At 41.8% G+C, this 24,782-nt stretch overlaps 1 protein-coding gene across 1 annotated transcript in view; it reads left to right on the top strand.

The window, feature by feature from the left end:
• Positions 1–278: 278 nt before the first annotated feature.
• Positions 279–24,782, top strand: part of LOC307265328 (thyrotropin receptor-like) — a gene marked incomplete at both ends in the record, with an annotated part of 103,249 nt that continues 78,745 nt past the window's right edge. Inside the window, 2 exons of the mRNA XM_080047024.1 lie at positions 279–439; positions 514–585. Coding sequence (XP_079903150.1) covers positions 279–439; positions 514–585 — 233 coding nt within the window. The remainder of the gene's footprint in view (positions 440–513; positions 586–24,782) is intronic.

Below are 24,782 nucleotides of genomic sequence, written 5' to 3'. Positions count from 1 at the left end.
TTTATTTGTCACATACACCATGTTTCCACACTCATATGTGCCCTCCCCAAAACCACATACACACACATATAAATAACATTAATGCAGTCTTCAATTTTCCTCACATAATTTGTATTATACACAGATACGTATTTTTTATTAATTAGGTTTTTAATTTGAAAAGTCTCACCAGAAGTGCGAGTTTGTAATCTTGACAAGGAAATCCCAGCCTCATTCTAAAGCTCTGTCATTGTGCTGTGTAACACGGGAGTCTGCAGTACTGAATCAGCACTCTTACAATGAAGCCTTTTTTGGTCCTTGTTTGCATTTTCACTACTGTGGGGGTCTCTCTCCCTCTGGGATATTGTCCAACGTATTGCCAGTGTGATCAGGACATCCACAGTGTGTCATGTTCTGGAGCTGTGGTCATGCCTGTTTTCCATTGCAGCACCGAGGAAGTGTAAGTAGCACTCGCTCAACTCTCATTTCAGCTTGTGACTCTACGTTGTCTCTTCATATACTTCTTGTTTTTAGGTGGCTTGTGCGGACAACACTTTCTTTTATTCCCCAGAATGCTTTTGCCAACTTGGCCAACATTTCTCATATGTAAGATATTTTCTTACTTACTTACTTTCTTCCTTTACACTAACACATTTCTTCAAACCAGAATAATAAGCAAAAACCACTTACCAACAACAAGACCATACTGGCTGGACAATGTGTGTTCTTTGTGTTAAATGAAACGGTCAACGGTAGAGTTGATTGAGCATGCCATATGATAAGTTGTTAACCCATTGATGACGGCTGCTGCGTGATGCCACATTGTATCTCCTGCCTGATGCTGCGTCGCGCAGCATTGTTACTTTATCTAATTTTCATGGGGTGCGCAACATAGAATGCACTGTCATTGGTTCAAATACACATGAGGTGGGTTTTGTTGATTTTTTAAGACCACGTGACCACCCAAAAAATGTGTGGTTTGCCGAAAATCACGCCAATCAAAAAATGAATAAATAAATAATAATAATAAAAAAATACGCCAGCTGTGTCGGCTATAGTGTATTACAGAACAGCTAGTCGCGTTCGGAGTGCAGAATCAAGGTCTACTATAGGCTACTGACGAAAATCACACAACACATTGCATCTATTTATTAACAATATTTATGAATTTAGGCTATATTTTGATGCTCCAACTCAAATTCAGCCCAGCCAGGCGATAGTTAAGTTTCAGTTTTGTTTTCATCTCTGTGGTATACAGCCGTTTGGACAAGCTGATCGGCTCCCGACAGCAGGAGTCAGTCTGCGTTCCAGTTGTACTGGGAAGTCGGATTTATGGTGCCAGTGATAACTGAACTAAGTAATAAAATAAAGCTATCTTCTCCTTCCTATATCTGCCTCTCTTTATCCCTCCACTGCACACTCAGTCACTACTATCCATGCTAAAAGGAAGCAGGATTATAACCTCGTTTAGCACATTATTTTTAAATAGGCTATTTTATACTATTTATTCTTTTTTTTCTCCCCCATCTAATTTTGACGATTTTTAGAAAAATGTGTTGGTTTGTAAGCGCTAGGGGAGCATGTTTAAATAAAACCTGTGAACCTTAACTTTTAAATGTATTTTATTTCATGTTTCTATGTGCTACACAGGCTTAGATATTAAGGTTTTGGTAGACTTTACAATTCATACTATTTTTTTAGAAAACCCTCAGGCATTAAGGACATCCATCCTAGATTACCATAGTCATCAATGGGTTAAAAGGATTGTTCATGTTTATCAATACAATAAATCATGTAATTTGTGTGTAACACATCTTACACAGATATTGTAAGATGATTAATAATGATTCAGGTTAACTACAGAAAAAGGACAATGAACTTGGAAAGGGGTGAAAATCCTGTAGAACATTTAGTGCAATTTTTTGTATCTTTCATGTTCAAGTTACAATGCAAAACAATCCAAAGAAATGTTGTCCTATTTCAGTCAGTGGGGGTGTATGTAACAGCTGTAGATGTATCATCAAGATGCTCAACACTAAAATATGACCCGAAATATCAAGGCAGTGGCGCAAAAAGTGGGTATGTACAACAGTATATGCGGCGCATAGGGGCGCCGCACTAGAGGGGGAAAGCGATCGGGGGGAAATTATTTGGAGTCGGCATTTTTCTGTATTTAACAATGTTTGTGTAAATGATATGATCAGTAACAGAGTCACGTGACGTCACTGATTAGGCGCCCCCCACTCCTTCGCCTCCTCCTCCCCACCATGGACATATAAAGAAAATGAAATAAATAAAATAAAGACAAATGTGCAGCATCACAACTCTATTCCTGAGATCTTCTGAGATTTGTTTCCCTTTTAGCATGTCTGACCTGTATGGGTTCAGTTTGGTGGGCCTAAACTGACCTGGTTTTATCCGTGTTTTATCTAGTAGCGCCCAATTTCTTCCCTAAAGATCTCTCATTACATTGGTCTATTTCATCAATCAATTTGGCCCACCTGATTGTGTTTACCTTGCTCGATTTAAGCAATGCAGCTTAGGGTTCACAAACTTTTGCACATACAACATTTGTCAAATAATTTGTTTTATCTATTTTAACAATTGATTTCTGGAAAAGAACATTTTTGAATTGATAAACAAACATCTGTCTGGTATTGAAAAAAATGAATTAATAATGGTTAAAGAGGACCTATGATGCTTTTTGACTTTTATGACCTATAAACGTTGTTATGATGATTCATAGTCATGTTTAACCATACTAAATTATCAAATAATGACTTACATGCATTTCGACGTATTCCCTGCTGACCGTCTGGGGTGTCTGTGCCGAGCACTAAACACTATTCTAGCCAGTCGAGAAGTCACGTGTTCAAAGCGGTCTACCCTTTGTAACTTCGTGACGTCGCATGTAACTTCGTGAAGTCACCACGCGGATGTTTCCATGTATGGTAATGCTGTCACTTCCCTGTTCGCGTCTGCCTCGCGCCCTTATAGGTCCATGCTCGCGCTTCCCGCCACTGAAAGTGTTCCGGAAGGAAGGTAACCAATCACAACGGAGTGGGGTTTGCAGGAGGGGGGGGGGGGGGGGGGGGGGGTAGCGGAGATGGCCGATGGATCGCCAAAATAAGAGAAAGAGCTTCCCGAAAATCTACATAGTTTTTTGTGATGTGATTCGTGTCAGGTTGCTCTATAGCAGTGTAAAACAAGAAATTAAGACCAGAAAAGTAGTATAATAGGTCCTCTTTAACATAAATACAATTCCAAAAGGCTCAAGGGGTTCACAAACTTTTGCACGACACTGTATGTGAATCAAGGACGGATTAACCTGACCACGGGCCCTGGACACAAACCAGCCATGGACCCCTACAACACGCAAATACACGCACTAGCACACCGTGCAATCCACAATCACACACATTATAATGCAGCGCACAGCCTAGAGAGAGATAGAGTGAAATACAATTCTATAAAATCTCTCTGGTGCTGCGCAAGATAAAGAGACTCTTTGCGCCTGAGCCTACTAAGCAGTTAGATTAGGGCAGAGACACCCAAGATGCGAGCGCGCGCTACGCGCGAGCAGAATTTTTTTGCCTTTGTAAGATCTCTGCGCCTGCTTTTTGGCCCACCCTTGCCCCCCCCCCCCCCCCTCGGAGCCTACACTCAATGTCTGAGCGAGGCAGCGCGTCACCCGGTGAAACGCTGTGTTGGTGTCGTTCACAGTGAGACAGACACACTCTGTGGTTTAAAACTAAATGATCACAGGGGATTCCTGCACGTTAACGGGTGTCGAGGGGACAGGCTCCGCGATCTGATTGCATGTCCCGAGCCTGGATACCCCAATCCCTAATCTCACTGCCGACTAACTGTAAAGTGAAACAACCGCCTCGCTCGTTACACTGGTATTGGTGCGTAAAGGGAACGCGCAGTTGGCAAACTCTCCTCACTTCAACTGCCACTGCAGAAAAGCCACTGTAGGTCGATCGCTTTGTCGATTCGTGCCTCTGACACGTCGACTCGCAACATAATGAGTCGAGGCTTTGATTTCAGTGCGGGGATGTGGAGCTCTTTGGCCATTTCCGTGCCTTTTTTTCTCTAGACACATCGTTCTCTCTCCAAGCGCACACACGCTTGTCCCGGCCGAATATAAGACCCCGAATATAAAACAACCCAACTTTTTACGACCCATTCCCAGGGGGGAAACCCCCGTCAAATGTATTTAATAAAAAAAATTTAAAAAAAATCAAGGGCCCCCCTATTGGCCAGGGCCCTGGACATGTGCCCACTTTGCCCATGCGGTAATCCGTCATTGATGTGAATGCATTATGCTTTTGCTGAAACAAACATGAGCTTTGGCACACTGTTAGAGCATGCCCTAAGGAAGATTTTGGGCTATAGGGCCATCGCCAAATGTTCCTATGGCAGCAGTGGCAGCCATTTAAAAAATGTCCGTCGACGGTTGTTATTTTACATGTTGCTTAGTTTCTCTAGATCTACACTGTGTGCACAATTATTAGGCAAGTTGTATTTTTGAGGATTAATTTTATTATTGAACAACTACAGTGCTCTCGGTCAATCCAAAATGTTAATGAACCTAAACCTGAATGTTTACGAAAGTAAAAGTGAGGTTTTGTCTTTCTTACGAGAATATATATACAGTCCCCTCCATAAGTATCGGAACAGTGAGGCCAATTCCCTTATTTTTGCTGTAGACTGGAAACATTTGGGTTTGACACCAAACGATGAATATGAGACCATAGCTCAACATTTCAGCTTTCATTTCCAGGTATTCACATCTGGATCCGATACACAACTGAGAAGATATAATTATTTGTAAAGGAACACCACATTTTTAGGCGAGCAGAAGTATTGGAACAAATAGACTTTAAATAAATTAAAGTGAATAAAACTTACTATTTTGTCGCAAAACCTTTGCTTGCAATAACCGCATCAAGCCTGTGACCCATTGACATCACCAAACTTTTGCATTCTTCTTTTGTGATGCTTTTACAGGCTTTCACCGCAGCCTCATTCAGTTGCTATTTGTGTTAGGGGGTTACTCTCTTAAGTCTCCTCTTTAGCAGGTAAAATGCATGCTCTATAGCGTTTAAGTCTGGAGATTGACTTGGCCAGTCTAAAACCTTCCACTTCTTGCCCCTGATTAACTCCTTTGTTGTGTTTTCGGTCATTATCTTGCTGCATGATGAAGGATCTTCCAATCAGTTTGGTTGCATCTTTCCTTAAATTGTCAGACAAAATGTTTCTGTAAACTTCTGAGTTCATTTTGCTGTTGCCATCATGTGTTACATCATCAATGAAGAATAATGAGCCCGTCCCAGAAGAAGCCATGCAAGCCCAAGCCATGACATTGCCTCCACCGTGTTTCACAGATGAGCCTGTATGTTTGGGATCATGAGTAGATCCTTTCTTTCTCCAAACTTTAGCCTTTCCATCAATTTAGTAAAGGTTCATCTTGACAACAACACAGTAACACATGATGGCAACAGCAAAATGAACTTAGAAGTCTACAGAAACATTTTGTCTGACAATTTAAAGAAAGATGCAACCAAACTGATTGGAAGATGCTCCATCATGCAGCAAGATAAGGATCCAAAAAAACTGCAAAAACAACAAAGGAGTTCATCAGGGGCAAGAAATGGAAGGTTTTAGACTGGCCAAGTCAATCTCCAGACTTAAACGCTATAGAGCATGCATTTTACCTGCTAAAGAGGAGACCGAAGGGAGTAACCCCCCAAAACAAACAGCAACTGAATGAGGCTGCGGTGAAAGCCTGGAAAAGCACCACAAAAGAAGAATGCAAACGTTTTGTGATGTCAATGGGTCACAGGCTTGATGCAGTTATTGCAAGCGACAAAATATTACGGTTTATTCACTTTAATTTATTTAAAGTCTATCTGTTCCAATACTTTTGCTTGCCTAAAAATGTTGTGTTCTTTTTCAAAAAATTATATCTTCTCAGTTGTGGATCAGATTCAGATGTGAATACCTGGAAATGAAAGCTGAAATGTTGAGCTATTGTCTCATATTAATCTTTTGGTGTCAAACCCAAATGTTTCCAGTCTACAGCAAAAATAAAGGAATTGGCCTCACTGTTCCGATACTTATGGAGGGGACTGTATGTGCACAGTTATTAGGCAACTATTAGTATGCAGAATTATTATGCAACTAAATAAAAAAATTAAAATGTTCCCATCTCACTTGTTTATTTTCATCTGTTAAAGTGAGAATAATAAAACAACTCAAAATTTACAAATAAAAATTCCCGACATGTCAAAAAAAAATATCTGTGACCAATATAGTCACCCTTCTTTTCAATAACTGTCACAAGCCTTCCATTCATGGAGTCTGTCAGTTTCTTGATGTGTTGAAGATCAACTTTTTGTGCAGCAGCAACCACAGCCTCCAAGACACTGTTCCGAGAGGTGTACTGATTTCCTTCACTGTAAATATCCCGTTTAAGCAGGGCCCACAGGTTCTCAATAGGGTTTAGGTCAGGTGAGGGGGCCATGTCATTATTTTTTCATCCTTAAGGCCTTTACTGGCTAGCCATGCAATTGAGTACTTTGATGCATGTGATGGAGCATTGTCCTGCATAAAAATCATGGTCTTCTTGAAAGATGCAGACTTTTTCCTGTACCACTGCTTGAAGAAAGTATCTTCTAAAAACTGGCGGTAGGTTTGGGAGTTTATTTTGAGGCCATCTTCAACCCGAAAAGGTCAAACAAGGGTTTCTTGTCTAGCTCTGAAGGAAGGCGGTCGCATTTTCTCTTCTCTCCCGACCCTTATCTATCCTGCTCTGGGGCCGTATTCACAAAACATTTTATCTTAGCGCTAAGAGTACTCCTAAGGAGCGCTAAAAGTTCTTAGTAAGGAGTAATTTCTTAAAACCTATTCACAAAGCTGATAAGACCAACTTTTACTAAGGAATGGGAGGGACTCGTAAGCTAAGACTAGAGGGCGGGGTTGACCCTGTTGCTATGGATGACGTCATGTTCATACCTTCTATGCCCACAGTGATTGGCTGAGAGGGAATGAGTCCCTAAGAGTGAATTTATGATAGAAACACTGTGGGAGATATCCATATCGTGTCTCTGTATTAAAGTAAATAGTTTTTATATACAATTAATGACAAGTGACACTGATTTAACATGAAACCAAGATACTGCAGGGTTTCCCACACATTCGTTCACAATTAACCTACAATAGCGCCACATAGGCCTATTCATTTTAAATTTTACAATGGTTTGAATCAGAAAAAATATCCTCATTGAACAGCTGCACGCCATGCACTCTCACTGTATTTCCCTTAACGGCGGACTATGCAGCAATAGTCAGACAGCGATAAACCAGGAAATTCACAATTTAGAAACAACAGCCGGCGAAATCGTAAAGTGTATGCGGAAGGAAAAAGCGCAACTATACAGTAGCGGACCTGTGGAACGGAGGAGATGCTGCGAAGCGCCACACATAGGCCTACTCTAGTAACAAATTAAACCCAAGTGTGACACCAACAGTAACATCGTAAACCCAAAGCAACTGCAGGACAAGGAACTTAATACATTTTTTTTTATATAAATGTAATAAATATAAATGTGTCTATTCTTTCTAAATATAGCTTTACTAAGATCATTAACCCCTTACAGCTATTAAAGGTACCTTTTATAAAGCTCACTAGCATTAAATCTCTCCAAAACACCATCAAATGGATGTCTGTGATCTACTCTTAGTGACTTAGGAGTCCTCTCGAGGACTCCTAGCTTTTCACAGATTTAGGAGCTAGTTTTAGCACTAAAATGCTTTGTGAATTACACTTATCTTAAAAAGTTAGGAGTCCTAAAATTAGGAGTGAAACGCCCCTTATTTTTGAGAGTTACTCCTAAATCAGCACGTTAGGACCTACTCTTAGCCTTAAAATGTTTTGTGAATACGGCCCCAGCTCTCTGTCTCGTGTTGTCTCTGTCGATCCTGAGCCTCTCTGTACATCCACATCCGAAAACCTAAATTATGGATCTGATTAACTGGGGTCTCTCTGCAATTGACCAAATTTTCTCAACGAGAAAAGGTGGCAAAGGAGATGCCGCTTGTCCTGATGGAACCTTTAGTGTTGGATACACCTGGGACGGGTGGAGTGGCTGGAACCAGATGTGTCTAGCAATACTCTCCATTGAGGACGCCGAAGATATCTACACTATTGGGCTTCTGGTATCAGGGTTCCTGCTGATTGGAGTTGGCGGATTCCTGATTTACCGCAACGGTAATAAGGCTTTGGCAGCAAATCAGGCCATAGCACAGCTGCCCGTATTTGAGGGTTTGTGCCGGGCCGTTAATGCACAGACTCAAGTGATAAGCGAGGTGAATCGCAAGCTGGAAGTGATTCCTGGACTTATTCGGAAAGTTGATTCGATCAGGGATGCCATTAACGGGCCGCAAGCACTTGGATTTAGGCCACAGGATTTCGGCGGATAATACGGTACCAGTGACTCTCAAGATAGGCTTCATTCCAGCGCCTAGTCTCAACCAAAACAAATCACAATCTCTCAATTCGGCTCCCTGCACCGTCCTTGGCGGAGGTGCTATCTCCTCTCTCTCCGGGATGTTTATGTAAAGAGACGCTCTACCCCCACAGTCCCTCACCTACTCTCCTGTGAACTCTATCTGTGACCGGGCCACAAGGTCGTCTCCAAGGCTGCAGACTGCCACTACGTCTGGACAGACATAGCTTCATGGAACACACACACACATGTAAACACATAGCACACACTTCCCGACCTATCTAGCCTTCCTGAATCCTCCCCCTCTCCCTCCCGTCGCAGCGCGGACAGCTGCGGGCGGGGCGCCTGCCGGCTGCGTACGCCCCCTAGCCCCTGAGTTGTGACACCTACCGTCCCATGAACCCTACCCATTCCTCTGTGCTTATCGACGTGTCTATTTGTCTGTGGCGTTATCTTGTTGTTGCTTACTATGCCAAGGTGGTTTTTGTACTAATCACACACTTGCACCTACCAAGGAGCTAGTGTGAGAGAAGCATTTTTTTTAACCTGTCTTTCCCTGATGTTCTCTTTATCCTTCCTACTTTAAGGGGCGCAGCGCACGCTGCCGACTCTTCAGTGTATCCCCCCGTCTCCCATGTCTGTTTCTTGTCACTCAATGTCTCTTGGTGGGGTATAACTGTAAACAGATTATCGTTGTTTTGGTACAATGACAAAATAAACCATCTTGAATCTTGAAATCTTGAATCTTGAAACTGGCTCGTCTTTAATAATACCAGCCCATACCAGTATCCCATCTCCACCTTGCTGGCGTCTGAGTCGAAGTGGAGCTCTGTGTCCGTTACTGATCCAGCCACGGGCCCATCCATCTGGTCCATCAAGAGTCACTCTCATCTCATCAGTCCATAAAACCTTTGAAAAATCTTTCTTCAGATATTTCTTGGCCCAGTCTTGACGTTTCAACTTGTGTGTTTTGTTCAGTGGTGGTCGGGTTTTGCGAGAAGAAAATTACGTCATTTTCTTCTCTCAGCTCTTGTTTAGCTGTTCTCGTAGCTTGTTCTCGACACATCACCCGTGCCGAACTTTCTTCTCGCAGCTTGTCCGAGAACTATTGTGTGATTGGTCAGTCTGAAGTCAATGAGGAAAGCGAAGTGAAATCAGCTGGCGCTACTGAGTCAATTACCATGGTAACAATGCGCCGCGGTGAGGAGTTCGGCTGTTGAGTTCTCATGAAGTATGTAATGTCAGACCAGAAAGAACTTCTCGCAGCTCTGTCACCGAGAACTTTGTTCTTTCTTCTCGCGGAGTATGTAACAGCCTTTACTCATTACACAAATACACATCACCTGGTATGCTTAAATCCAATAAGCACTTAGGTTTATACAGCCTGAAGTTGGGAAATATGCATAAAAATTATGATATGGCCAAAATCCTCACTTGCCTAATAATTGTGCACACAGTGTAGTATCTTGGTTCAGGGGCCTCATTTATAAAGCTTTGCGTGGGATTCACGTGGAAGCTGGCGTACGGAAGAAATGTAGGATGTACGTGCGAACAAAAATATTCGGATTTATAAAACAGTGCGCACTCACGTCCTACGCCTGTTTCCCTTTATAAATCACAATCAACTCTAAATGTGGCGCAGCCTTTGCGGGCTTCACGTACCGCCCATATTTACCCATACATAGTCATCGACACGCCCGAATTAATATCATTTACTGAGTGCATGAAGGCGGTAGTGGCAATCGCCGACTGAAAGGGAAATGGAAAAATAAACTCCACACGGTGGATCACTGCGGTCACCCCGAAGTACCCGTTGGAGAAGTGGCGACCAGGGAACATTTAGTTTGGTGGCACAGTGTGAGCGTAAAGGCGTCAGAGTGCAGCCTGTGGCGATCTCTGTGAACGCTGTGGTCGAAATAAAAAGAAGTGATCCGACATAAAAGTGGACGCAAACAAGTGCATATCCTCACACAACAGTGTTTGTGCCACGAGCGGGGGGCACTGAGACCCCCCATGAGATACAGATTCGGAGAATTCATCCCGGGGCAGTGACGGGCGGCGGAGGGTTAATAATAAACTTCACAGTCCCTTTCAAAACACAATTGCGACGTGCTTAAACACAAAGAAAAACACATAGATAAAACGGACTAAAAGCCGTGAAAAAAATCACAGTAGCCTATGTGATGTACAGTAGGCTTATCATTAGTGTATGAAAAGGTGCACTCCTGTCTGCCTGACTGAGGCATCGAGAACAGCGTCAGTGTAAAAGTAATAGGCTGTATTCCACCTCAATATTATCAGAATGAATCCAATAACATGCAGATAGGTTATTCTTTAATAACTGCAGAGCTTATTCGAACGTTGCTATTTTGTTTTTATTTGCACTCATATGTCTCCGTTTGTAGGCTATTTAAGATCCTAATTCGTTTTGTTTTTGTTGGTATCACTCCATGGAAAAATCCGTGGAGGCATTTGTTCATTAGTTGTAAGAATGGCTTCATCCGTTTTGCAAAGGAACTCCCAATATACGATAGACCTACATGGCTTATAATAGGCCTATCTGGATACATTTTACACAAACACATTCGTTCTCGCACTTCATACATGTGCCGACGGAGTCGCCGTTTCTCCTTTCTCCACTTTCTGTGCGTACGCATGGGTCAGAGTTTGCGTGGAGGACCGCACATCTCCCGTCAAGTTTGGTTTTTATAAATCCCAATATTTGCTTAGAAATTGGCGTGCGCCCTCTTCTGGGCGTACGCAACGTTTATAAATGAGGCCCCTGGTGTCTAATCCTACATTTTCAAGGATGAGGATACAGCAGGTCCGGCCCTGGTCATAGGCAGTATAGGCGAATGCTACAGGTGCATCCATCCGCAGGGGGTGCAGAAAATATGTGAATTTTTATTTATTTTTTGCATAGGGGAGGACGGGGGAATGTGAGACATCGGGTAATGTGAGACACCCCCTGTATCTAGGCAATAGAACGCATTTTTGGTCATGTGAGATATACGTTTTCAAGCCCCTCTCATTTCCCCTTGGCCATGAAAGAGAGGACCTCATGGTGATGTTGTAAGCATCTCTTTTGCATGTAAAAGTAAATTTTCTTGCTGTCAACTTAATCGATTGTTGTGCCAAATCAAATTGATTCAGGTAGAACAACTTCCATCATACATGTTGATGAACCACCAACATATGAAACCATGTGATGATGATAACTGAAGATTAGCCTGAACTGCTGAGAGAGGTAGTTTTTTCTCAAATTGTGGCAGTGGGGTAAAGTGAGACAAATGCTGTGAGGTAAAGTGAGACAGTGTCTGTGCCCTCTTTTAATTAATCCATTATATTTGGGGTAGCAAGGAGACTAGTTTGAATAAGACAAAAGACAATGTGGGCTGGAGGTGGGGGTTGATGGTTGAAGGGGTGTCAGCAAGGGCATGGTTTGGCAGATATGTAGCCTATGTGGGGGACAGGAGAGTGACATTTAACATCAATAGACTCTAAGTAATATGTCTTTATTCAATGAATGATCCCAATAAAACAAATGCAGAAAAATATTCATCAAAGACTCAAAAGATGGAAAATGACAGCTCGGTCTAGAGTCTCAGGCTGTTCTAGCTGGCTCAGATTGTCATTTGCTCTAACCCCCAGACACTAGCTGGCTCTAAGGGTCCTGTGTTCTGACCCCCAGACTGTGTTTTAATCTAACTAGTTATATCTGTCATTTGAATGTTAATTATTGAATATGAATTATATGTTGTATTTGATCAGAGTTACTTTCAAGTGTTGAGAAAATGTTTTGCTTAATTGACCAAACCCCATGATTTTGTTACTAGTCCGACATTAGTTCTGGAATATGTGGTTTCAAGCTAGCTGTCAAATTTCTAACTGTTACAATTTATGTTGTGGTAGTTTCAGAGTGGAAAAAGTAAGTGGATCAGTTTACCCCCTTGATTTCTCAGGTCTGTCTACCTAGTTTACCCCACAGCTGGGGTGAAGTGAGACACAAGCCAACTTTTTTTAAAACAATCATATTTTCACTGCCCTTTGTCTTGAATAAATTCTGCTAATACCCATTTCTAGGAAACATCCTGAATTAATGGGAAATGTGTACATTTGAGTGATAAATTATTTTAGCTCGCTTAGAGGGGAGCAAATGTAAAAAGTGTCTCACATTACCCCGTTCTCCCCTACTGTATTAATCTAACTTTAACTTCAATGTTTATATTTCTTAATACCAGTAGTCGAAATAAATATTAGACAACATTACATGTAAAATAAAAGAGAGCTCTACTTTCCGTTTCCCCCGCGCACCACCCCCCCCCCCCACCCCCCCCCTTCTGATACACTTCCTGAATCGGGAGGTGTTGGGGGACGGGCGCACTTAATAACACACTTGTCTTGATACATCATTCTGACCGTTATCTATTTGCACAACACAATGTCAAAGATACCTAAACTCTCTGGCGCCCAGGGAGGAAAAGAAAAAAAGAAGAGGAAAAACGGGAAAAGGACAGAGGTACAGTAACTTTATTTTATTTATCTTTAAAGAGGACCTATTATACTTTTTGACTTTTATGACCTATAGACGTTGTTATAATGATTTATAGTCATGTTTAACCATACTAGCGTATCAAATAATGACGTACATGCATTTAGACGTATTCCCTGCTGACCGTCTAGGGTGGCTGTGTAACGGCTGGACAGGGAGGACACAGGCGCAGAGACAGTACCAGTTTAAGAGAGTTTATGTAGAAGGAATCTGGGGTTTTGGGCCGGGCTCTGGAGTGGGCTGGCAGGCATGGGTGTCCAGGGGGAAGTGCCAAGGGGAGAATCCGGGGAGACGAGCAGAGGCAGGCAAGAGCAGGCAGGCAGAGGGGTCCAGGGAGGGAGAGCTGGCTGACGAGGGCTGGAGCTGGTGGCAGGAGTCAGGCTGGGAGACTGTGGCAAAAAAGAACAGAATTTAGCAACAAGCTAAATGCAGACGGAACTACAAAAGGTCTAGGTGGCTGGAGAGTTACTGACTGGGTAACAAAGTCTACAATCTGGCAGTGTCTGGAAGGTAGGGCCGGGTATATGAAGAGCAGTTGATTGTTGATTGATGGCAGCTGTGAATGCTGGCAACTGACTCCAGCACACCTGACTCTAACCCTGCAATCACACCAGAACACAGACAAGGGTAAAGGGGAAAAACAACACATGGGCTTGAGGCCCAAGCAGGATCATGACAGTCTGTGCAGAGCACTAAACACTAGGGCAGCCGGTTGAGAAATCCCGAGTTCAAATCGGTTCAGAATTTCCTGCATTTCTTGTCCTCACGAAATGCGGATGTTTCCATGTATGGTAATGCTGCAACGTGCTGCTCAGGCAAGCTCCGGCCATGCCCCCACCTTCCTGCTCTCAAATCTGCCCGTGCGCTGCTGAAAGTGTTCCGGAAGAAAGGTAACCAATCACAACGGAGTTTGGGTTTGCAGGAGGGGGCGGAGAAGCACAAAGCCGAGTGTGGACGGAGACTGCTGTGCATGCTCAGATGAGAGGAAGAGTTTCCCGAAAATCTACATCGTTTTTTGTGATGTGATTCGTGTCAGGTTGCTCTATAGCAGTTTTTAACAAGAAATTAAGACCAGAAAAGCAGTATGATATGAGATCTTTAATGTATGCCTGGCTGGCTATAGCCAACTGGTCACTTTATCTTTATTTCTCTGGAGCTTAACTGTTCCCTATAACTCCGCTAAATGGCTATTGACTTAATTTATTCACCTATCGATGCAATATTTGGTTTTAAATGTGGTTTTATTATTGAGTAAATACAAATAGTCCGCCAACAGTTGTCGGGGCCGGCCCGGGGCGTAGCGTGCTGCAAAGCAACGTTGAACAACTTAACCGGAGTTAACTAGTCACGCCGTGTTTGTTTTAAAAAAAGAAAAGGAACGACAGCTCTTAATTTAGCTGGTCCACGTCCGCTGCTCAATTCAAACCCCCACACGCTTCAATGAAAATCAAAACATGTCAGTACATAGGTCCATAACAGTTTGTAACGCACAGTAAAATGGGGGTATTATCCTATTTTCAAGATGATTTTGGATGATAGTTTGTGTGGTTTGTTTGACTATCTTACATTTCCCATATATTTCACATAATAATATATTATTGTATTTTTTTTAACTTCACTTGAGTGCTTGTTTAATCTCTGGTTAGAACCAAACTTGATAAACCATTTAATTGTATTTACAATCATTTGAATCTGAACTCATATCTATTATGATGCTTATGAATGCCTTTAGCAAACATCATGCATTTAAATTTTTTAAGACTTTTATTGTAATTTTCCATCTTTAATTTTATTGGAATGTTACACCCAATAGTCACAAATACTCTTCTTCGCTTCTCTCTCCAGCTGCACTTTTGAAATGTTTTGCGCCACCTAAGGACACCTCCTCTACAGCACCACCCAGAGATGAAGCAGCATCAAGCGCTCCTTCAACCTCCTCTACAGCACCACCCAGAGATGAAGCAGCATCATCAAGTGTGCCTCTCCCATCCACCTCAGCATACAGTGATATGGGTTGCGTTCCGAATCGCATACTATACTACTATATAGTATGTAGAAAAAAGAATTAGGATGTCCCGATTCATGTGGCCAGATTTAGGATGGTTAGAAGTACCCGGATGTCCTACTTCATGCGGCCAAGATTGTTAGTGTTGAAAACTGCATCCTATTTGGGCGATTCTGACCCATAATCCAGTGCGCACGTGAAGTGACATCACATCGACGAAGCCTCAATATGAAAACAAACAGGGATGCGACGGATATACAGCGCATTCCAAATTATTATGCAAATTATATTTTTCTCAAATTTTCCTAAATAGTCGATGCAAATGACGTCAGTATCAGGTTCACTCCTTTTATGCCCAAAGCAGCCAATGACACAGAGGTATTATTTGCTGCATGAGATGGTGCATTGCCCTTAATGAAGATGATTTTACTACGGAAGGCACGGTTCTTCTTTTTGTACCACCAAAGAAAGTGGTCAGTCAGAAACTCTTCATACTTTGCCGAGGTAATTTTCACACCGTCAGGGACCCTAAAGGGGCCTACCAGCGCTCTCCCCATGATTCCGTCCCAAAATATGACTCTGCAACTTCCTTGCTGACGTTGAAGCTTTGTTGGGACATGGTGGCCATTCACCGACCATCCACTACTCCATCCATCTGGACCAGGGGTGTCCAAACTTTTTTCACTGAGGGCCACATACAGAAAAATCAACGAAGGGCCGGGCCACTTTGCAAAAATAACACATTTATCAGGACATGTAGCTGCTCTGATGTTTAGTTTCATAGTGTCTTCGTAAATTGTAATCCTTCTTCACGGCAACACTTTACTTGCACATTAAAAAGATACATCCCCCCTCTTGTTAAATGCCATTGATACACCCAGTGTTTTCTGCTTTTACGTCTAATGTCCAGCTTGGTGATCCCGCCCCTACAAGGGGAGTCCGGGGGTATGCCCCCCCGGGAGATTTTTTTAAGTTTTTAAAGTGAAATGCATGAATCTGGTGCACTTTGAGAGGGAAATTAAGAGGCTAAAGCTGAAGAATTTTGTATGAAAAAAAATTTAAACACTGTGTCAGATGAATTAGAAGCTATTGGGGAAGGACACATGGATTTTTCATAATAATATTAATTTAAATAAAAATATTATGCAGGGTCCTCTGGGATGGCCTTGGTGCTCTTTTTATTTTATGGGACATATTTCTCTGTAATATAATGAGTGCATTTAGATTATTTAACCTTCCTCCTGTGTTAACTTTCTGCTACCATCCATGGTGTTAGCGGGTCGGTTTCGACCCGTGTCTGAAATAAGCTGTAAAAAACACTAAAAACAATTATTTACCATCCAGTTTGTTTCTCATCTCTTGGTTACCTTGTTAGGATCCCTTATCCACGAAAATATTGTTTTTAATATTTTTGGTGTAGGAGACTGGGCCTTTTTTTTGTCAGTATGCGCCTCAATTTCAATAAAAACTAGAACTGCAAGCAGTTTTTACCGGGGGCCAAGCCTCCGACGCAACTCGTCGTCAACCGCCGCGCCGGCCGCTCACTTCGCAGAATCTGTGGATGTAAAGTTTTTGACCGTGGGATGTTCGGTTGGCGAGTTAGGAGCAAAAGCAGATTAAAATGGCGGCCGGAGCTAATTGCACAATGTAATGTCAATGGACATGCTAGCTGAGATTAGCATCCCGCCTTTTTTCTTTGATGGAAAAAAAAAAAATCTCATTTTATTAAAAAGTCCCTTACACGTCAATATTTCTTGGCCATATTTTTTATATAGACTCGTGTATGCCCCTTGATGGTTTCCAATGAGTTTTAAGAAAATTCCTCTGGCCAATTAGGAGATATGAAATTTCCTAATTTATGGCGCCCCCTTAGGGCGAAAATGTCCAATTTTTTTATTGAACGCAATTAAGGGTAGCCCCAACATATGTCTAAAATTTGGACTTGATCCGATGTATAGCTTTGGATTTATGAATATTTACGTACAAGGAAGTAACAGATAGCTAATTTTCAAATATTCAAAGCGCAACTGTTTCGTTATCGATGGTCGTATCAAAATTCTTTCGCACAAGTTTTTACCGTGTGGGTCGGTAGATGTTCTGTACAAAGTTTGGTGTCAATCGTACAAAAATTGTGGGAGGAGTAGCGAAAAATATGTTTTTCAGTTTTCACGATTTTGCGAAAAATCTATAATATCGCAAATGGGCGTGGCCTATGCCAAATGATGCAGCTGACTCCAGTGCATCTGTGGATATAAAGTTTTTGACTGTGGGACGTTCGGTGTGGGAGTTATGACCCCAAACGCGTTTTCCTTGGTGTAGCGCCACCTAGTGGCCGGCATGTCTGAATTTTTTTGTAGGCCGGGAGGCCGGGGGTCTGAACTAGTCATGCAAGTGCCATGTCCCAACCCTTTACGGTTTGGGCTGCAGCACCACTTTTACTCGGAGAAAAATTAAAATAACTAGAACTGCAAGCAGTTTTTACCGGGGGCCAAGCCTCCGACGCAACTCGTCGTCAACCGCCGCGCCGGCCGCTCACTTCGCAGAATCTGTGGATGTAAAGTTTTTGACCGTGGGATGTTCGGTTGGCGAGTTATGAGCAAAAGCAGATTAAAATGGCGGCCGGAGCTAATTGCACAATGTAATGTCAATGGACATGCTAGCTGAGATTAGCATCCCGCCTTTTTTCTTTGATGGAAAAAAAAAAATCTAATTTTATTAAAAAGTCCCTTACACATCAATATTTCTTGGCCATATTTTTTATATAGACTCGTGTATGCCCCTTGATGGTTTCCCGTGAGTTTTAAGAAAATTCCTCTGGCCAATTAGGAGATATGAAATTTCCTAATTTATTGCGCCCCCTTATGGCGAAAATGTCCAATTTTTTTAATGAACGCAATTAAGGGTAGCCCCAACATATGTCTAAAATTTGGACTTGATCCGATGTATAGCTTTGGATTTATGAATATTTACGTACAAGGAAGTAACAGATAGCTAATTTTCAAATATTCAAAGCGCGACCGTTTCGTTATCGATGGTCGTATCAAAATTCTTTTGCACAAGTTTTTACCGTGTGGGTCGGTAGATGTTCTGTGCAAAGTTTGGTGTCAATTGTCCAAAAATTGTGGGAGGAGTAGCGAAAAATCAGTTTTGCAGTTTTCGCGATTTTGCGAAAAATCTATATATACGGAAATGGGCGTGGCCTATGCCAAAAGATGCAGCTGACTCCAGTGAATCTGTGCATATAAAGTTTTTGACTGTGGGAGTTTCGGTGTGGGAGTTATGGCCCCAAACGCGTTTTCTTTGGTGTAGCGCCACCTAGTGGCCGGCATGTCTGAATATTTTTGTCTGCGTAGTCCGGACGGACTTGGATCTAGTCATGCAATTGGCATGTCTGCACCCTTTACGGTTTGGGCTGTGGACACACTTTCAGCAGGGTAAGTATAATAATAAAAAAAATCCTTACAAAAACAATAGGGTTCCCTGCCCCGCAGGGCTTGGGAACCGCGTTGCTGTGCAAAACGCGGTCCCAGCTCCTGCTCGGGCTTGGCCCCCTAATAATCCTTACAAAAACAATAGGGTTCCCTGCCCCGCAGGGCTTGGGAACCGCGTTGCTGTGCAAAACGCGGTCCCAGCTCCTGCTCGGGCTTGGCCCCCTAAAAATGGTAAAATGAACCTCAAGAGAATCATATAAATAAATATTTGGTTGTTGTGTTACCTGATTATTACTGAGGGGTATGAGAACACAATTCTTAACTAAATTTGTTTTATTTATTTTTTCATAATAATATTATTGACCTTTTTAACATCTACGGTGTTACTGGTCAATTATGACCCATAAATATTTATTTCAGAAAACAGCAAAATAACTTTTATTTCAGCATTATACAAACACACAATGAAAACCAGAACAAGTCACAACACAAAATATAGATTTGTAAGGTCAAATAAACAACAACCAATCAACAAATCAAACAAATCGAAATCAATTACTAGTTCCAAAACTAGTAAAAAAAACAGAGTAAAAGTCTCTGTGTGCATGTGTATGTGTGTGTGTACAGATGTGTGACAAAAAGCAACACTTTCAGTGTTCTTTTCAGAGATATTTCTTGCATGTAAAGCACAATATTTTTATCTTTATGTCCTTAGTGCTTCGGCAGACCTGACACCTCTTATCTATATAATCAGGTGGCCATTTTCACCAAAAACATGATCCTGAACTTGGCTCACTGTATATCTCCTCATTTTTTAATACTGCAAATAGGAGATGTGCACTCTGCAAGTCACCAACTCTATACTGAATTGACCTCACATGTCTGGATATGCCCGTCTGTTTGTTTCGCTGTTATGCAGGTATAAGGGCAAAACAAGTCAAAATGAGAACCTCCCCAGAGCTCACATGATTGGGAGAGGAGCTGACTTGCATTGTGTTGGCTGACAGTGCACTTATGATTTCAGTTTTGGCTCTAGTTATTGTTTTTTAAATCTTATTTTATAACTGGGTCGAAAACGACCCTAACACCACCAGTGTTATAATTTCCACCAGAGCATTTTGTAATTAAGTGAAACATTTTTTATTTTTTTTATTTTGTTGAAATAGAGGTTCCTGACAAAGTCAAGAAATCTTGATGCAATAAACAAAATGTAAGTTGTTCTTTTATGCATTTGAAATCCAAAACGGGTCGCTGGCGACCCTAACACGAGAGGAAGGTTAAAAATTTAAAGGGCCATATTACATTATATTTTTAAAATGTGCCAAGGGCCAATCAATCAGTTTTGACACCCCTGCACTAGTGGGTTAACTAAGAAATGCAAAAAAATAAAAACATTTTATTTTTTTTTCAAAGGGCCATATTGCATTATATTTTTAAAATCGGCCGCGGGCCAATAAAAAGCGGGGCCGTAGTTTGGACACCCCTGATCTAGACCATCCAGGGTTACACGGCACTCATCAGTAAACAAGACTGTTTGAAAATTAGTCTTCATGTATTTCTGAGCCCAGTGCAACCGTTTCTGCTTGTGAGCATTGTTTAGGGGCGGCCGAATAATAGGTTTATGCACAACTGCAAACCTCTGGAGCAGGGGTTTTCAAAGTGTGAGAGAGTGAGCCCCCCCTCAGAACAAATTTCAGCTGAGCCCCCCCCCCAAAAAAAAAGTTCTTAATCCCTGTGTGTTTTGAAAGATCTTTTAATAATTTTACACATTTTAAACATATTTTTGAAACATTCTAAACATCTTTGTGCGTTTTTAAACAATTTTTACAAACATTTTAACATCTTTATCTAAGTATGTTTTTGTTTTTTTAAATACATTTGAACATCTTAATCCAGTGCAGTGTTAATTTCGTAGACTAAGACTATGACGAAAAATATTCGTCTACGAACCTTTTTCACGGACGTAAACTAAATAAAAACTAAATAAAAAGGCAGATGTGATAACGAAGACTGAGACTAATTTAAATGACACTATAGTCTACGAATAGGAACTAGACGAAACTGTTAGGGCGGGACGAATGGAGAAGAGATCCAATCAGAACTACTCTTTTTGTGGGACAAGTTGGGAAGAAATCCAATCAGTGCAAAGCAGCGAATGCAACCCTGTGTTGGTGAAAATCGACGGGAGACCGCGCAGGTGTGAGCGGGTGGAGTGAGCCCATGGACATATAAAGAAATGGACACCGTATTGAAAAATGGCGCCCATTCATTCCTATGAAAGCTGCTCATTGGCGCAGAGAAGCAACAAGGAAGCTGCCATATTGCTTTCATGTAAACCCTGGCACGCTCCCTCCTCCTCCCTCGAAAACAAACTGAAAGCCGTTAAAAGCCGTTGGGCTAATAAAACGCTTGATGTGGCGTTTTTAAATGAAAAAACTTCAGTTTTAATAGTATATGGTCTAAAGATAAGTTTGAGCCTATGATTGATATCCAGAAAAAATTTGCGGCGACACAATCTTGTTCACCGCTTGTATTGGTGTGGACGGGGAAATCTGCTTTAGGGCTACCATGAAAATAAGCTCCCATTCACAGCATGCAGTACCAATGGGTTGGCCACTAGTCCATGCTGGCTGCTCGGAGAAGGCAGCATCCTGGGGGCCTGAGTGAGCCGCTGTGCTGAAAAACTCTGCGGTATGATGGACAAAAATGATAGTCAGGGATATCCTGCCCGTTAACGATGTCTAGGGGAACGGCTAAGTTCCGCGATCTGTTTGTAGTAGGCTCTGTCTCGAGTTTGAATACACAGAGCCATGTGAAACTGCCGCCTCCGTCCGTTAGTTTCTGTTTTTAAGTTACTCCGCTGTCCATCAACTCCGACGCATGGACAGCGTTCAATTAAAACCTCTAATTGTATTATCTAAAAGGCTTTGATGCAAAAGAAGTCCGAACACACACAGCGGCAGCAGTGTTGCTTAAAGGAAGGCGCAGTTGCTCAGTTTTATCAGCACCTCAACTGCGTGCTGCTGCTGCTGCCCAGGGGCGGCCTTAACGATCTCGGGGCCCGTTTCAAGACCTAGTGTGGGCCCCCCCACTTTTTAAAAATATTTTCTTTATTTTTTATTTTTTTTATAAATAATGCTTGTGCATGCTCCCCGCAAAAAGAAAAAAGATTGTGGAATCCAGTTGGTTCATAGACAGATCATGAGATAATGGACCCCCGGGCACAGGCTCTTAAAGCCCCCCCTCATATCCAGTCAGGTACACTGATTTTATGTGAGATTATTACTAATGAAATAGAATACATGTTTTGTATTACAACCATTAAATCTGTGTCTGTATTGCATATTCAAACCTTAATACCATTCAATGAAGAAAAACACTTAGTCGACGAAGTCCGCTGTAGATTTAGTCAAACTAAAATCTGCTTATATTTAGTAGACTAGACTAAGACTAAAATATTTTAGATGACTAGAATAGGACTAAGACTAAATGGTGTGATATTCAAAAGACTAAGACTAAATCAGAATTTGCTGCTAAAATTAACACTGATCCAGTGGTTTAATCCTGCTTCCTTTTAGCATGGATAGTAGTGACTGAGTGTGCAGTGGAGTGAGAAAGATAGGCAGACAGACTTGCCCAAATATTTGATTATCCTTCACACACCCAGTGTTTTTTCGCTAGTGCCTCCAATGTCCAGCTGGGTGAAAATATTAGCCATCCGAAGATATTTTCTTTAACCTTTTTAAAGTGAAATGCATGAATCTGGTAGCCTGGCATTCCCAGACCTGCCACTAGGCGCTGGCAAATAAAATTTGCTGCGCGTGTTGGTCTGGACACGCTCCGTTGAAGCTTATCAAGAAAACCAGAAATCTGGGTCTCACGTTTCAATTGGTTCTATCTAATATGGGCGCGCCAGAGCCCCCTATATGGTACTCTGGGGAGGACGTAACCGGATGACGACAGTGACGTGCATGCGACGTCGAAGCCGTGATAGTAAACATCAGAGATGGCTGCGGATATGTTGTGTGAGTTTGAGACTGCTTTGGCCTCGACCCTTAACGATTTGGAAGACGGCACTCAAATCTTTCATTAGCAAGTAAGTGGAATGTTCTATTTTGCCGACCGACAACGGCAAACGTTTAATTTAACAGTTTAACAGCTGTTCGCTAAACGAAAGGGGCTTACGTCGCCTTGTGCATCGCTCTGATTGGTTGTAGTGCTATCCAACTGCGTGCAGTGGCATTTGAAATGCACGAGTAGGAGCCGCCCCTTGAGTTGGAAATTACTATTGATCGTCGCCAGACCCTCTATCGTTCAAGATATCAGGGTCTGGATTTCCAGGCTATGAATCTGGTGCACTTTGAGAGGAAAATTAAGAGGCTAAATATGAGGAATTTTGTGTGAACAAATAATTTGGAGACACTGGGTCAGATGAATTAGAAGCTATTGAAGAAAGACATATGAATTTTCCATAAAAATATTAATTTGAAATAAAATATTATGCAGGGTCCTCTGGGTTGGGCAGATGATCTAATTCAATTATTAGGCTATTAACTATCTGGAGTCTAGACCAAAACATTGTATTCCTTTTTTTGTATGATAACTTACATTTTGCTTAATATGATGTTAATATCAAAAATACAAACTAAAACTTTCTATTTTATTTTTTCACATATTCATCCGCGCCCCCCCTGCCATAACTCCGCACCCCCCCACAGTTTGAAAACCACTGCTCTGGAGGATCCTACACCTTGAGGTTTGCGGGACTCCAGAGGCACCAGCAGCTTCAAATACCTGTCTGCTGCTTTGTGAAGGCATTTTAGCATCTGCTCTCCTAATCCGATGACTTTGTCTGGCAGAAACCTTCCTCATTATGCCTTTATCTGCACGAACCCGTCTGTGCTCTGTATGAGGCACAAATCTCTTCACCGTACGATGATCACGCTTAAGTTTCCGTGAAATATCTAATGTTTTCATACCTTGTCCAAGGTATTGCACTATTTGACGCTTTTCGGCAGCAGAGAGATCCTTTTTCTTTCCTATATTGCTTGAAAAATGTGGATTTCTTAATAATGTGGAACATCCTTCTTAAGTAGTTTTCCTTTGATTGGGCTCACATCGCAAACTAATTATCACAGGTGTATGAGATTAATTTAAATGATCCAAGGCATCTTGAGACACAATATCATACATGAGTTTAATTGAAAAACAAAAAATGTAATGTTTATGACACTTAAATCCAAATTGTATAATAATTTGGAACACGGTGTAAAAGCAAGAGGCAAGGCACAATGTTATGATGAAATAAGAGAGTAAAGCATGTCCCAATAGTATGCCTACTGCATCCTACCTAGATTATTTTTATCGTCGGATGTAGTATGTAGAATAGAAAAAAGAAAGAGTATGCGATTCGGAACGCAACGAAAGAATCAGGAAAGGCTTCACCAATTGACCCTGCTGACTAGCCATCCCTTTTGACTGAGAAGGACAGAACAGAGTTTGTTCACAGAGGACCATATCAGATCAAAAACACATTCACATTTCCAAAACAAAAAGACGGGAGAAGGTGTCAGCGTGTGAATGTCGATAGTTAGCCTGCTATCGGTGTATGAATGTGTGTGTGAATGGTAACGTGGGAAAGGAAAACAGGTCTCCCTTGCAAAAGAGTCTTCGGTCTCAATGGGATATACCTGTATAAATAAAGGTTAAAAAAAAGCATGACTATTTCAAAAGAGTCTTAGTCAATGGAGAAAAAATCAAAAGAAGTTGGCTAATGTACTCAAAAAAGAATGATAGCTTGCACTGCTTCTGCTGCTAAATGTTTTCTCGGAAAGACTACAAATTAAATAGTGAAGGACTAAAGGACTGGAAAAACGCAAGCCATTTACTCAAGTTCCACGAGGACAGCCAGGAACACCCTGCCCACATGGCAACATGGAAGGATCTGGAGGTGCATCTTGCAAAGGGGCTCACCATAGATAAGCAAGAGACGGCACTTACTGAGGCTGAGAGAAAAAGGTGGCGTGATGTTCTCTCTCGATTGGTGGCAATATTTCAGTCCTTAGCTGAACAAAACATTGCTTTCAGGGGCTCTACAGACACCATAAACAAACCGGACAATGGCAACTTTCTGAAAGAGGTGGAGCTCATGGCAGGGTACGCAGAGCGCGTAGGCCACCAAGTTCCTGGGGGGGGGGGCCCAATATATATATATATATATATATATATATATATATATATATATATATTTTTTTTTTTAAAGGAAAAAGAGATGATCCGGGGGCCCCCCAAAATTGAGGTTT

This window comes from Ammodytes marinus (assembly GCF_949987685.1).
Source record: "Ammodytes marinus genome assembly, chromosome: 18".
Lineage (NCBI taxonomy): Eukaryota > Metazoa > Chordata > Actinopteri > Uranoscopiformes > Ammodytidae > Ammodytes > Ammodytes marinus.
The sequence above is the reverse complement of the archived record's forward strand: the minus strand, read 5'-3'. Positions and strand labels throughout refer to the sequence as shown.